The sequence below is a fragment of the Convolutriloba macropyga genome, unplaced genomic scaffold, assembly GCF_964194025.1.
Source record: "Convolutriloba macropyga unplaced genomic scaffold, txConMacr16.3 SCAFFOLD_2382, whole genome shotgun sequence".
Lineage (NCBI taxonomy): Eukaryota > Metazoa > Xenacoelomorpha > Acoela > Convolutidae > Convolutriloba > Convolutriloba macropyga.
In genome coordinates, this window is record NW_027452919.1 from 2592 (window position 1) to 17500 (window position 14909).

At 33.9% G+C, this 14909-nt stretch overlaps 1 protein-coding gene across 1 annotated transcript in view; it reads left to right on the forward strand.

Annotated features, from left to right (window-relative positions):
• Positions 1–286: 286 nt before the first annotated feature.
• LOC142357901 (uncharacterized) overlaps positions 287–14909 on the forward strand; it is a 19364-nt gene continuing 4741 nt past the window's right edge. Inside the window, exons 1-3 of the mRNA XM_075409391.1 lie at positions 287–518; positions 12612–13236; positions 13860–14144. Of these exons, the coding sequence (XP_075265506.1) occupies positions 510–518; positions 12612–13236; positions 13860–14144 (919 nt within the window). The 5' untranslated portion in view covers positions 287–509. The remainder of the gene's footprint in view (positions 519–12611; positions 13237–13859; positions 14145–14909) is intronic.

The window sequence follows — 14909 nt, forward strand, 5'->3', positions numbered from 1 at the left end:
AGAGAACCCCGTTCACAGCACGGTTTAGTTAATAGCACTAACCAACCATTAACCATTACTGGCTGCTAGAGTCTTATTTGCACTAATCCGCCATTTAACCAGGTAAGACAATAAAATAGACGACTGTTTGGTCTTGTTCTCATTCTTCACATTTGTTTTGTTCACAATTTGTGATTGTACTTTTTCATGTGAATAAGTCAGTAGTATTTTAATATGTCCCCGATCATAAAGTGTAGAGCCATTCCAACTGCTAATGTCTTTTGTTCTTTTATTGTGCGACCATTTCTTGACCGGTCAGGAGGAATAAACAAGAAATTGTTGTGAGAACAGCGTAATACCATGTTTACGAAGCGAGTTCTTTTATTTAGTGTTCACTAGTTTGAGAGTTCTATAAAACTGTTCTGATAAATTGTCTGTTAATAACTAGGTGATAATATATTTCCCACTTGTTTAATCAATTACGATACCTAAACTCATTACTTAATTATAACCGTAGTTGACTGTAAATTATGATACAGGTAAGTTTTATTACATTGCAGTTGTGCTCAATACTGAAAACTTTTTGTTCTAAATCCGGTTGGGGGGGGGGGGGGGGTTCTTTTCTAATTGAGACTATATATTGTTAACCGGAGGAAGGGGCAAAATTTTGTGCATGACTTGGATATGGTGTCAAAGAGAGGAAAGGATATAAGGATGATTATCATGTCTAGACCAAGTCTACAGCGTTTGCACGTTTTTTTACAACAATTGATAATGTATCCCTTTATGCTTCATATGGTAATGAATAAGGAGTTTATTATGCAATATGACCTTTATTTGATATCTAAGACTTAGGATGCGGTATATAAGACACCACAAAAGAAGGTTTTCCAAAGCTTCCGTAAGGCGATGTTTGTTGTTGAAATCAATTTTTAAGTGCAAAAATGTGCTTAAGTTGAAGCAAAACTCAACTCGGGAAACTGAAAACAATATTAAGAAAAACAAGCTGTTTGATAAATTGGAAAAGAATTTTTGAACTGAAAAAAAAACATCGAATAGAGTTAGTTGTCTGCCCTGATAATGTCTTCGAGCTATGAAATATCTTAGGTTGGCGGTCCAATAAAATCGATTTTAACTCATGAATCATGATAATTTAATTGAAACTCATTGATGAATCATACTGTGCGAGCATTTTAGGTCTGCATAAAAAATTCGTTTAAAAACATGAAATTGCAATTTTTATGAGTGGACCACAACATGAAATTTTCTGTAGGTTAGAAACTAAATTCAACTTAAAAATAAAACTCTCCTGTTGTATGCCATCTTTCCATTATTGGTAATTCAATACTATTTTTCCCGTCCAAACATGTGCCACGTGTACCCGATTCATCGATCTGTTGTTAATGATCCGGACATTGAAACTCGCTGCCACCGTGACGTATAATATTCAGCTGCTAATTTTTAGAATATAACGGATTTTTCATCTGCAATAGCAAAATAAAACGTACAATTTTTCAACTAAATGAAAACTTCTTCTGTGAAAATTTACTGATCATGGATGATGTCTAAGGTTTCAGTGAAGTTCTCATTAATCATCGACGGTTTTGACTTTGATGAAATTAACATTATTAGTCCACGCGATTCTGATTTCTTTGAAGTTGCACTGATCGGCCAGTGGCTTCCAAACTTTTGCAAGACTTTGCAATTATCAATCGATGTATATCAAAAAGACACCTAACTAACCAGTCCTCGATGATCTTCAAAAAATGCACAATTTTATATTATCAGAAAGTATATTCATTTCGATAACTGAATTAGACGTAATACTATTTCATTTTCGACACCCAATTTAATTTTGTTTTTATCTTGTAATTGAGCCTTCTTGAAATATTTTTCGTTAAAAAACATAGCAGCTCACTTCACCAAAGTTTCTTAAAAAAGCCGATTTAAAGAAAAGTCGATGATACCCAACAGTTTTTAAAAAATAAAAACTTAAATGTATGCTTACATTATGCTTCATTTTTTTTCATTGAAACAAGGATTCTGTAATTTTTTTTAAGTTTTATAGTAATATTAGTTAGATAAATTATTAGAAACTATCAGGCGTAAGTCGGATCCTCCAATCACCTCTCCGACCAATGGATGTTGTGCATTTTTTAAATAAAGATAGTGAGGCAGTGACAGATTATGAAAGTCAATAGAACCATATATTGCATACTAAATAATCCAAAAATGTATATATACATGCATAAAAGCAACATGTTTTGAAAGACTCCATTTCTGTTAATAGTTTTTTGTTAAAAACTTTTTAATAGTTTTTCAAACTTATATGTGAAAGAAGTTCAGAAACACTTCATTTCTGAAAAAATTATTATAGCTCTTCGAGATCAACTTCCATTTGTGTTTTTCGTGCCAGTGAAAGATACACATTTGGTCGAAATTTGCTCGAAAAAACTGCTAACTGTATTTAGAATAGTCTCTAGCGAAATTTGAAGAAGGAACTAGTTTTTCTCCAAGGATGGCAAAAAGCAACACTTGATTGATATATTTCTTCTTGAATAAGTGTAGGAAAATAGTCAGGTTTAATAATTAGGTCAATAAATGATCATTGAATGCAAAATAAAATTATTGAATGTTGAATGCAAAAGGTTCATACACACTCACGCACTCGCACATACTGACACAAACACACAAATGCGCACTCAATCACCCACACAAGTGAAGTGATTATGGCTAGGATAAACGTTTCAAATTTCAATCTCAAAAAAAACTTTAGTTCGTAATTATTAGCTTCAAGGATTTGACTACCAACTATTGTTTAGTGAAGAAAAATTACGTCAACAGTTATGCTACAAGGAAAAAAACTTGCTAACTTATCAGAATCAGCGCTTATTGAATTTTGGCCATCAACGCCAAATGGTACCCGAGAATTTTAGAATCTGTTCTTCTATTATGATAATCAATATAAAGGTGAATTGATTGTAAACAGTTATTGTCGAACTGTCCAAAATTTCTGAAATAGTTTTTTTCAATGGAATAGCAATCCATAAATATATAGTTTTCCAGCTTCTTTCACCAGATTTTATTGGGATAGCAGTTAAAAATGCGACCTAAATTGCCTGCGGTTTTGGAGGTTCTCTAAGAGTTAAAATTTTGTTTTTCATATAAACCTAAATTTTAAATTATCCACCTCTACTCTTCAGAAACAAACAAAACTTCATATCAAATTTGGAAAACAACAACAAAATTTTAAATAATTCTTAATGCTAGAAACATCTGAATTTTGCATATTTGTAACATACACATTTCCTGCTCTTTTTTCCAGTCTATTAGAGTATTTGAAAGAAATTTGGTAATGATTATCAAGTGTTACTGACCACAAGAGTCAGCGACAACAGATTACCTCAGAAGACTCTAAATTCTTCAAAAAGTCGAATCTTTGCACTGTGAAGGCCAAAAAGGCGACAACCAAGGAAAGCTGCCTATAAAACTTCAGATGTATGTTTGACTGGTTCGATATAAAAATAACCCAAAAAACATCGAATATATAAAAGAATAAATAGTTTTTAATGGCTCTTATATCCGTTGAAACCTTGCCAATATGGCTTATGAAGAAGTGAGACAAATTTTTTTGCTATTAGTCAAAATATCAGGCTTTCTTTTTTTTGTTAGCCAATAACATAACCAGCGGCTGTGAGTTTCAAAAACAAAAAAAACACCAAGATGTGTAGCTCAGTATAACTCTTTGGTGTCTCTACTGACGGGTTGATAAATCTCAAAACTCAATCAATTGTGGCTGCTCTTTTTTCGCTTTAAAAGTGAGAAAGGTGGATTGAAAAAAGGCGTGAACTGGAGAATTCATATGTACTAAAAGTTTACCTTGGAATATTGAAACCGTTAGACAAACAGGTTTTCTTATGCAATTTGAAATTGACGCTAAAAAATAAGTTTCAAAGAAATCCGAAAAACTGGATTGTCAATATTGGTAAAACGGGAGGAGAGGAGATAGGGTAGTTTTTTAGCAGTAATTTGCTTCCGAGAAAGTTTCGGAAGATCATTTTGAAATAGACTTCTATATCAAATTTCTATTGGTTTCTTTTCTTACACCGCTAAATTATAGTTTCTTCAATAAACACAATGTAAAAAAAACAATTTTGGAAAAAAGAAGGCGATATTAAAATTTGCAAAATCAAATACTTTCAAGATTTCGTTAAGAAACAAAGTAGTTTCTGTGGAACTTGATAAAACTGAGTTTGATGAACGAGCTGCCCTTCATATGAAAACATTCAGTAAGGTGAGTTCAATTGGTAGTAAAGATTTTAATTGAAAAACTTTCACAGTATGCATCTTGTACGCTTCCCTTTTCAATGTACCATCAAATTCTCTGCTTTTATTTTTCTAAAGTATACAAAAATTCAGTTTTTTGTTATTGTAGCTATAATGAATTGCGTATGCCGAGGTTGTGCTAACAGTGAAATCTAATTTTAAGAAAATGAATGGGCATAGTGTCATGTAACCACCAGTGTACATGCGCTTCATTATGAAGTTTTAAATAAGATGGTGCGGAATTATATGTCTGAAATCATATGACTGGGCCCCATTTTTAAAGGGTGGGGCATCTAGTTAAATTTTGTTGTCAGAAAATTATGACTGGACTACTCCGTTGTTGATACATATGGATGTCTTGCTTTGAATTTGCAGAGAAGATTAAGATTGAAAATTGTCTTCTAAAAAACCCCAAAATTGTAGTTTAATACGAACAACTTGCGATTTTCTCGAATTTTTGAGCATTTTTATACAAAAATCAATCAGAACGTAGATGTCATTTCAAATTTACTACAGTACCCAATTCCATAGATATTGACAATACTTGTTGGGTCAGAGATCGATAAAAATGAATCAATTGCGAGTTATGCATAGAGGCTGCGTTCGTATTTTCATCACACCATATTTTTTAAAACGGAAATCCGGTTAATTTTAGGGAGTTTTTTTTTATGCAAGAGCATACATATTCGTATGGTATTTTGATGACCGTTATATTCTTGTTCATTACAAAAGCTTGTTATCTATTCATTTTGAGGTATAAACCTGCCATAATTCACGTAATTGGTGTTGAAATATGATTTAATAATCCTGAGATAAAAGGCATTAGCTAACTGAGCTGACACGAGATAAAAGTGACATGTATTACTCTCAAAAGTAATCTTTGCTTTATTTTTTTGACGGGTTCAAGGAACAACAACAAACAGAAAACAACAAACAACAAAAACAGCAAATAAAGCAGAAATGGAGGAAATGATATCAAAAAGCAAAAACGACTCAATTCATTAAGAGATAAAAGATTGAACTGGGCAACATAGCCGAAATATTACAAAAAGTATAAAAAGTTTTATATACAACCAAATAGCGCTCGACAGGTGCTTTTTAAAAGGTTAGAAGCGGTTTCCATTTTTTTTGGGGGGGGGGGTCGTTTTTGCACTTGAGGATTCCTAGATGAAGTTAGTTGTTGGTTCAAAGTGGGGCTATAGTCGGTGGTCGAAATGTTATATGGTGTGGATTAGGGTAATGCTGTTGGGAATTTGGGCTGTGTGGTGTGTTGTGCTTTGTTCTTTTATAAACATTTATCCCTCTCATCGATTTCAGATTAGTAGTGAACAAGTATTACATTAGGGACACTTTCAACCCCCCAATCTACCTATCCTCCTTAGCTCCGTTTTTCTGTCTCTCTTGCAATCTATCAATCCATATCCTCTCTTATTTAGCCCTTTCCCAATATCTCTTCTCAGTACACTCTTCTCTTTTATTTATTTTTCAACAATATTCCCGCCAAAATAAAAAAATAGTTCACCTTTCCGACATAAATTTCAAATATTAGATTTTCAATTCTTGATACTCCTACCTTAAAGGCTGATATTACACTGGGCTCTACATTTTTTTATTTAATACCAGAAAAATTACTTTATTCGAAATGATACAATTTGTTCTGAAAATAAATCAAACTTTTTGCATGTCGTTGTCCTAAATGATTAACCGCTGAAATACCCAAATCCAAGAAAATGAACAATTATTTCTGATTATGTGATAAATTGAGCTTTCTTCTTTGCGATCTTATTGACTTCAAAGCTGACAGTTTTGACACTTCACATTGCTTTTGACTGTCAATTTAGTTACAACTCTTATTTTCTCCGTTATTTATTAACATACGTCAGATCATTTTTCGATTTCCACTGTTTAAACTATTGTTACATGTTTTTGAGCTCCCAATTTTTAGCAATTTATAACAAAACACTACACCAAAACACAAAGATGAGGCCAAAGCATAAACACTTAGCAAAAACAGCACAGACTTTGCCTTTTTAAGTTCCGCAAACGAAAGTTAGGCGTTGCCCTTGTCGGTGAATTGCTACCGTTTCAACCACTGGACTTTTTCCAATTTCGCTCATTTTGAGAGAAACAGGACTAAGGTTTTGTGATTGAATTAGAGGACAGCGGTTAAAAAAAACATTGCAAGGGTGCTCGGTAATGCAATGTTGCGACGCCGAGTAACCACATTTTGACTAAATAATCTAACAAACGAGGGAGAGATAAGAAATTTTCAAAAAATCACACACTGTTCAAAAACAACTGGCGCATGAATAAAACAATTGTTATAAACTCTAAATAATAAAAAATCGCTTTTAGAAGACAGATGAGACCTGTCATTTATGAAACTACGAGACAAGAGAAATGACAAAATAAAATAAATTGATTACAGGCAGAGCACAATACTTTTTAAAATAGAAAACATAATAGGAGATATAAAATATCAAATATAGCATAAGATAAAACCTTAATTAATTAACTTGCGCTTCACTGCCAACAAAATAGGGCCAGCAGTTCATTAGACTAAGTAACAAGTAGGCAAAAGGCGAAAAAGAATTATTTTTTCGCCTTTTGAAGCCAATTTTCTTCAAAACTCATAGCAACGGTAAATTTTTAACTAACAACAGAACCAAAAAGATTCAAGTAAAATTCAATAGGAAGCCAATAGGGTCTGTCTTTAGTGGGACAAAGTCAAGTGACTGAAAATTAACAATAAATACTGCTGAGACTCAAAAATACACAAATCTCTTTTTAGAGCACAAAACCATGTTAAAGACATTACAACCATTAGCTATCGGCTGAAAAAAAGGATATATACGTTCAATTAGGAATCTAGTGTGCATTCAGAGAAGTACTAAAAAGTTAAGCAGAATAAAAAAATCCTGATTTTTTAAAGAAATCTCATAGTGTCAAAGACATAGAAGGATGGGCAATGACTCAAAACCAGTAACAGTAAACGTTTGTTTTACATAACAGTTGACAAGACCTGTTATGAGTGAGATTATGTTACAAATTGACAAAAAAGGAGAACAACAACGGGCAAAGTTAGATTTTACGTTGTCATTTTTAAAAAAAAATACGTAACATCAAAGTACTTGAAAAATTCAGCTATCAACTGAAAATTCAATTATTATTAATTATACCTCAATAGAATGCTTTGGAAACCATTCTTAATTACGAACATGTTGTGCAAAATTAACAAGAACATCAAACACAGCCTAAATCGAAATTTAAGTTTTGACTCAGGAGAAAGTGCTTGATTAATTGAAACCGTTCGCTTTTAGTTGACAACATTATGTATATTCAATTGAACATCCTTTCAATGCCCACGGCTCTTTCATTGATACCATAAGGCAACAAGAGGTAACAAAAACTAACTTCAAATAATAGCAAAAAATCAACATCACAAAAATCATTTGCAGTATCAAAGTCATATAACCGTTCGACAAAACAAAAACTGTTCAACAGAAGAATTTTTGCTTCCCTCGAAAAATTTTGGGACCTGTCAATAATAAAAATAAGATATATGTTGACAGATGGAAAATTGAAAAGGCAAAAACAAGCATATTTGAAGTTAGATTCGTCATTAGTATCTATCGAATGACTAAAACACCTTCACTAATCCTTCTTTAATTAGCTGATTGGACCTTTTTTGTGACTAAATGATATGAACCAAAAAGAAAGCGACAAATGCAGGCAAAACTCAAATTTTCAGTTAAAATTTACGAAAACACTTTGTCGGAGGGATAAGAACCATTAGACTTTTCCTTGAAGCAATATACTTTTTTTTCTATTGATCCCATTTCAACATAAATGAAACCATTATTTGATATTTTACGTGAAACCTGACTTGTCTGTAACTGGCATAAAACAAACATAAGCAGAAGGATTTTAAAACAGACAGCGCCCCAAAACAATCCGATTCCTTTGATCGTAAAAATCCGCGACGAGACCCTTTGCTATGTCTATTAAAACACGCAATTTTTCCAAATAAAATCGTCGTAAGTAGTTTGGATGAAAGTTTTGTTCTTACAGGAAGAATTGATTATTTTTGGATGAATGTTGTTTTAAGTTTGCAAACGTAGAAAAAAGTCATTTGCAGAGCATTTTCTTGAGAGGTTGAATTAAAAATAGCGATTATGATTGTGTCAGCAATTTTTAGGTGTGTATTCCCGGCACGTTTGGACAAATTTTGCTGAAGAAGCATATAACGTGCTTTGTTTTGTATTTTTTTTGACAAAATGAATTTTTTTAAATTTTATCCCATAATTTCAGCCAGAAGCGTCGGATCAAACAGTTCAGCTGTCCTCCGTTCTTTTAACTTGAAAAAATATAACAGTGCAATTAACTGTTGCAACAAAATTTGAAAAAAATGACAAAAGCTGAACAAAAATAACCAAAATTTTAAACAAAAACTATGGAAATCGGGCGCATGTTCTGAAAATTTTGAACTTCGGATGAATAGATATTCAAAGCAATTTTTTTCAATTCAATAGTCCACGCTAACAATAAGATTGTTGAAAATATTTCTCAGATGTAGCTGATCCGCGACAATGTAGCTGATGGTTTTGTAGGAGACAAACAGTGTTAATATTTTCTTCTCTGTTTCTCCGTTTCTTAAATCACTTGCACCCGTGTCATCGTAATCTTTATAGGTTATATAACATGAAAAAATTATTTTTAAATAAACTGTCCGCCTCAAATTCATTTCTTATTTTAACTTTTAGAACTTCTATTTTTTCCATAACATTTGGAAAGTGACTGAAGATGATTCTAAGACGTTATTAACTTGAGATTCTTTCAAAAAAATTGATTTGCAGGTTTTTTTCTTTGTAACACAATTTGTTATTTAAATCAGTTCAGTGAGAAAACCAAGAGCTTCAAGTGGTCTAAAATGTTGCAAAAAACTTTTCTCAATGCATTTGATGGTCAGAAAAAAACACCATTTTGAGAATTCAGATAAGGACGTTTGAGCGGCCTAGTTGTTCAGGATCCAATCAACTAAATTCGGGTTTAAACAATTTGTGCTTTATCGTGCTGCCATCGACTTCGAGTAATTTTGTTCATGAGTTTTACAGTAAAAAGGCAAACATTTCTCCGAAAGTCAGAAGTGTTTTTTTAGCATTTTTTTATTCAACGACATATTCTTTTAGAATTCCTTTCACACTCTAAAAAGTGCCAACGTAAATTAACCTAAAACGCATGCATGCAAGAAAAATTTCAGGTAACCATACCTGCAGAATTACCTGCAAAAAATGATGCGTGCAATTTACCTAGAATACATTAACTGGAGAGTACCTGCTAACTCAAAACAACAATATAATAACAATTATTTAGATTTTGACGTAAAAACATTCAGATAATCAGAATAAAGTGGAGTTGATATTTCTCATTGGATGATAAGAATGTTACAAAGTATGTTCGAGCAGAAAACTAGAAAAAAGTTTTGTGTTGACCTCTTAAGTTTTTTAATTTTCGTCTGGAAGATTAAAATTGCCTTATCACCTAACAAATGTTGGGAAGTGATGTATGAAACTGTGATAGCAGAGCTGTTAATTTTCTAGGTATTTTCACTTGCAAGTTTAAAAAGATCACTCTTCGATCGTCAAGAAGATATGCCCTAAAAGGTACTGCATGTCCTTTGAGAACGTTTCTAATAGACAACAGTGAGCTTTTGAACTAATTTAAAGACACTCATACTGAGCCGAGTTTAAATAAAACTAGCAAAACATCAAAAGAAAATCATTTAAACGAATGGATGATTAGAATAAATTAAGCTCTCGCTTTCTCACCAACTAGGGGTTTTAACCCATGACCCTCTTTCAACAGCCCAAGGTCTTACTTCTTACGCTAACGATGCGAAATATGCGAATCTTTTACCCTAGGTACAAGCATTATCTTGGCAGAGCTATGTTGCATGTCTAAGGAGCGCTAAGACATATGCAGATAACGCTATGCCAAACAGTGACATAGCGCGTCTCAAAAAGCATGCACTACGTTAGGCTGCATGGTTAAGGAGCCTTAGAAATTCAAAGATTGGGAGCTTAAACATGACGACATAGCATTAGAGTTAATATTAATACATAATTTAATAAAATACAGGCACATAAAGTGACATTTTGCTCTAATTCTAGAGTTTCATCAGAAACTATCACTTATGGGCAACATTAAAGTGATTAATTAGCTCAGATATTGCGTGAGAAATAGAAAAATTTCCATACCTCAACAGTAATCGAAATTCAGAAAAGAGGATGAGTTGCAGTTGCTTACAGTCAGGAAAGTAGTCATCGGTGTTAGCCATTTGATTTATGTTCTTTATCAAGTAATTCCGCTTATGATATAAGTTTGCTAAAGATGTAAACCCTTAGCGGTTTTTCTCCCCACAGAATGTTCTTGAAATATATATTACAAGTTATGGTTGAGTCTATAGTTCTCTCGCTGCACTCTGTATTTGATTGATCTTTTTGTTCTTGTTCCTGTAGTTTTTTTTAACTTTGAACTGATTTCTGTAAAATGGATATTTTTACATTATGGTTCAATATCAGATTTTGCACCGTTACAGGATACCGGGAGACGAAAAACGATAGATTAGGTTCTTTTAATCGTGAGTCAGAAAAAGTACTTTTCTCAAGACAAAGTATGTTTAATAGGTCTTGTGGGACGTTATGATTCAGGGATCTGAGCAAGCTTCCATTGAAGATAGTATTTAGGATGAAAAATTGCCTTGCACTCCTTCACTAACTTCTTGGAGTAAACCAAATTTTCAATTGTTTATTCTTATTTTTCACTTTACGTCACAGTACAATGCCCCGTTTTTTCAGCCAAAATGGTTTTTATCAACTTTATTAACCCCTAATTGTACATTTGGAAACGTTTTCGACCATTGAAAGCACTGACTTTTAGATGCAACTTTGATTTATTTTTTTAAAATCTATTTCCCTTTGGACCCTTTTTTGCAGCTTTTGTATCCATGCTGATTTTGTTTCTTATTGTGAGATTGTTTTTTTGAATTCAGTTTGCTTTGCTCTCTTGATGACTTTTTCATTTGACTGCTTTTAATTTCCAGTGGTTTATGTTGAAGAAAATTGAACAAATTTTGAAAAATTCTGTACTAATTTCTGGACTTTTCTGCGCATTTTGTTTTTCTAGTTTTTGAAAGACATTTTGGGTTCAACTAAATATCGTCTGCTTTTTTAAAAGTATTCCTCGGGCTATGTTTCTACGGGGTGTTTTGAAAGTTTGAAAGGCCTTCTGCTGTAGCAGTCAGACAACAATGATTGGTCAACAGAACTTTGGCATTCGGTGGTTAATTTTAGCGAGGCACCTAATTACATTTTCAGAATAAGTGATAAAAGGAAGATTAGAAACACTTAATTGCCTGATCATAGTTTAGGGTAAGTTTATGGTATGCGTGTCAAAAGTTTGATGTGGAGTAATTCTGATAGTTGCATGACAGCAACTTGGTTTCTCCGTGAAAGCATCGGACTCTACAAAAATATGGAAGTTTAGAACCATTTTTTTCTTGAGCTGGAAAATTGTCGAAATTTTCGTCATAAATAAAAAGAACAATAAGAAAAACGATGCAGAAAGAAAAATATAAGTGAACGGAAAATTGTTTTCAGAATTTCTGAAAGATTTCCGAGGAACTGTTTTGAAGTGGGTTGTAAGAGGGGAGGGGGGGGGGGATGGGGTTGAGTGGATGACGGTTAGTAGAATGGATCGAAGATGGAGGGGGCGGAAGTGTAGAGTAATTTGTGTCATGTTGTGGTGTCTTTGTGGAAGAAAGATTATCACTGCCGGGGAAGGAAGTGCCACTATCTGCCTCAGCTGCTGAGTCCAATTAGCCAGAGTCATTAACCAATTAACTATCATTCATACCGCTTGTACATTTTTTGTTGCAAACCATCTTATTCTGCCTTGATGCAACAAAATCTCTCTTTTCTCAAATTTTCAAGAAAATCAAAAGTTTTTTTTTAAAGTTTGATTGTCTATGGATTTCATTTTTAACTTCGGCGACTAGATTGTTGATTGATAAATGTAGAGCTTGGCTTCTTTCCTTATTTAGTTTTTAAAGATCAATAAATGTTGCTTCACAGGTTACTTAATTTGTGAAAACTTAGTCTAATTTATGCAGAATTGACTTAAATTTGTGACGCAAACCTCGAACTTCTTTGTTTATAATTAAGTCTTATTAACCAATTTTCTCTGAAGCTGCTGAAATTATTTTAGAAATCAGGAATTGTTCTTACCGATTTGAGTTTAATGTTTAGGTATCAAGTGACTCCCGAATTCCCTCTCTCAACAATTTCAAGTTATCCAAATCACTTGAAAACTTGAGCCCTTTTTCTGAAACGCCCACGTCTTCGCTCGAATCCGAACATACTGACTTGGTTACGTCATCAAATCAAACCTTGCACGCAGCAGAAGACCATTCAGATCAACCAATCAGAGACGAGCTTACCTACTACGGGTCTCAAAAAAGCTGTAACGTTAACAAAACTTTTTGCAGTCATTTGCAAACGTCCAATAACTTTGAAGATAAACAAGTTAGTTTAGAAATCTGTCGCGACTTTACTCGAGGAACTTGTTTTCGTGGATCACGCTGTAGATTCAAACACCAAATTCCTTTAGAGGAAACCTCATTACATTCTTGCCACGCAAACATTCTAGAATTTTCTAAATTATCCTCATCCAATTTGATCTCAGAATACAACTCCTCAGAAACCCTATCACAAATGCTGAGCATGAACCCTTTGATGAGCCCAGGTGTGCCCCTGCAGACTGGTGCAGGCGGAGTGGGTGTGGGTGTGAACAGAATGACGTCATACGGATGTAGTCCTGTGGGTGCTCAAGTTGGCACACCTCTGGGCGCGGGACAGCCGTTTGTACTACCAGGTACGATGATCAGAGTTGACAAAATTCCCAAGATAACAATACTAATTGAATATTTTTCATAGCAAATTAAAATGAAGTTTTCAGCGTCTTCTCATATAAAATTATACTGGCTAGTGTTTCTGAAGCTACGAAGTGATGAAGGACAAACCATTTACGCGTTGTATATTAACGATGAATGATATGGATTTCCACAAAAAACAGAAGCACATCGAACAAAAATAGGCAAAGATAATTTTAGGTAATCTGTGCAAGCTTGCTCAAAGAGGCGTGTGTTATTCCGGGCCGAACTGCAAGTTTCTATCTGTACGTGGCACGTCTAGTTGCAACTCTTGTATCAGTACTGATTCAAATCTTTGATCATTTTTTATCTTAGCAGTCTAAATGCAACTCTTGGAAAAGGCAGACATTTGGAAAGCTATGCTTAAAAAGTGACATTTTTATAGCTCTAAATGACTGAGATAATACCAGCAAATAGACGCTTTAAGTAGTAATACACACTTGCAGTTCGGTCCGGCATTTAAGTACCAACAGGGAGTTGGTCTAGAAAAGAAACCCCTACGGAAATAAACTTTGGTGGTTTTTCTCCAAAATCGAAGTAAGTTGGCAGCGTTTACAATTTGTAGGCTTGTGCAATGGAGTAGTTGACGCCGTCGCAGCAGCCGCCCCCTCCAACCCCCTCTCAGTTGCCACAGCATCCGCACCCCATATGCAAGTCGCAGCATCAGCAGCAGTTGCAGCAGCAGCTGCGGCCAGTGCAGGCACATGCAACAGTGTAGCTGCACCCACTGCAATTGTGCCCAAAGGGGGATACACTTTTTGCCATGACTACCTGAACAGTGTGTGCAAAAGGAAGATATGCAAGTACATACACTGCTCCAAAGAGGAGGAGGACCTCTATCGCAAGACAGGTGAGGCAGATAGATAGCGCACTTTAATGTCAGACACTAATGCATTTAACGAACTGTTTAAGTCAAGTAAACTGTACATAAGATTTGGATAGATTTGTAAAAGATTTGTAAAAACACAAAATCCGATTTACAAAAATAATGTTTTGGTAACAAGCAACGGAATACATTGAATTCAACCACACAAAGCAAGGCTTAATCTTTTGCGCGCTTTTTTTTCTACTCAGCAACTAAAATTAGGTAATGTTTTTCAAAGAGGAATCTCTCCAGCTTTTCAATGAAATTGTTGACGGATTTTTGTTGCTGGACCGCTTGTTGAAGGATAAAATCATTATCAAAATGGGCAAAATCTTGCTATCACACTAAATTGTTTTGTTTACGAGTGAACGCATTTTTATAGAGCATGCCATTGACTTTCCGATCATCATTCCTGAGCCATTTTATAGTGCGACTTATAGCGCGTATTTAGGCTTTAGCAGCTATTTTTTGACACTTTTGAGCATCCTACTTAATCTGTAACCATAGAAAAATTGATAAGGCGAAGACTCCAAATTTAGAAATAAGAAATGTGAAAAACATTTTTTTAAATTGAATGCGATGAAAAGATCAACTAAAAATCTGAATATCTCTAAATAAACACGCTATAATAACACAATGCCCATTCACAGTTCACTACTTCAACTCCATTCCATTAAAATTGTAAAACTAATTCATAAATAGTAATCGTTGTAACATAAAATAGGAAATCTTGTTAAGTGCCTTTATGGG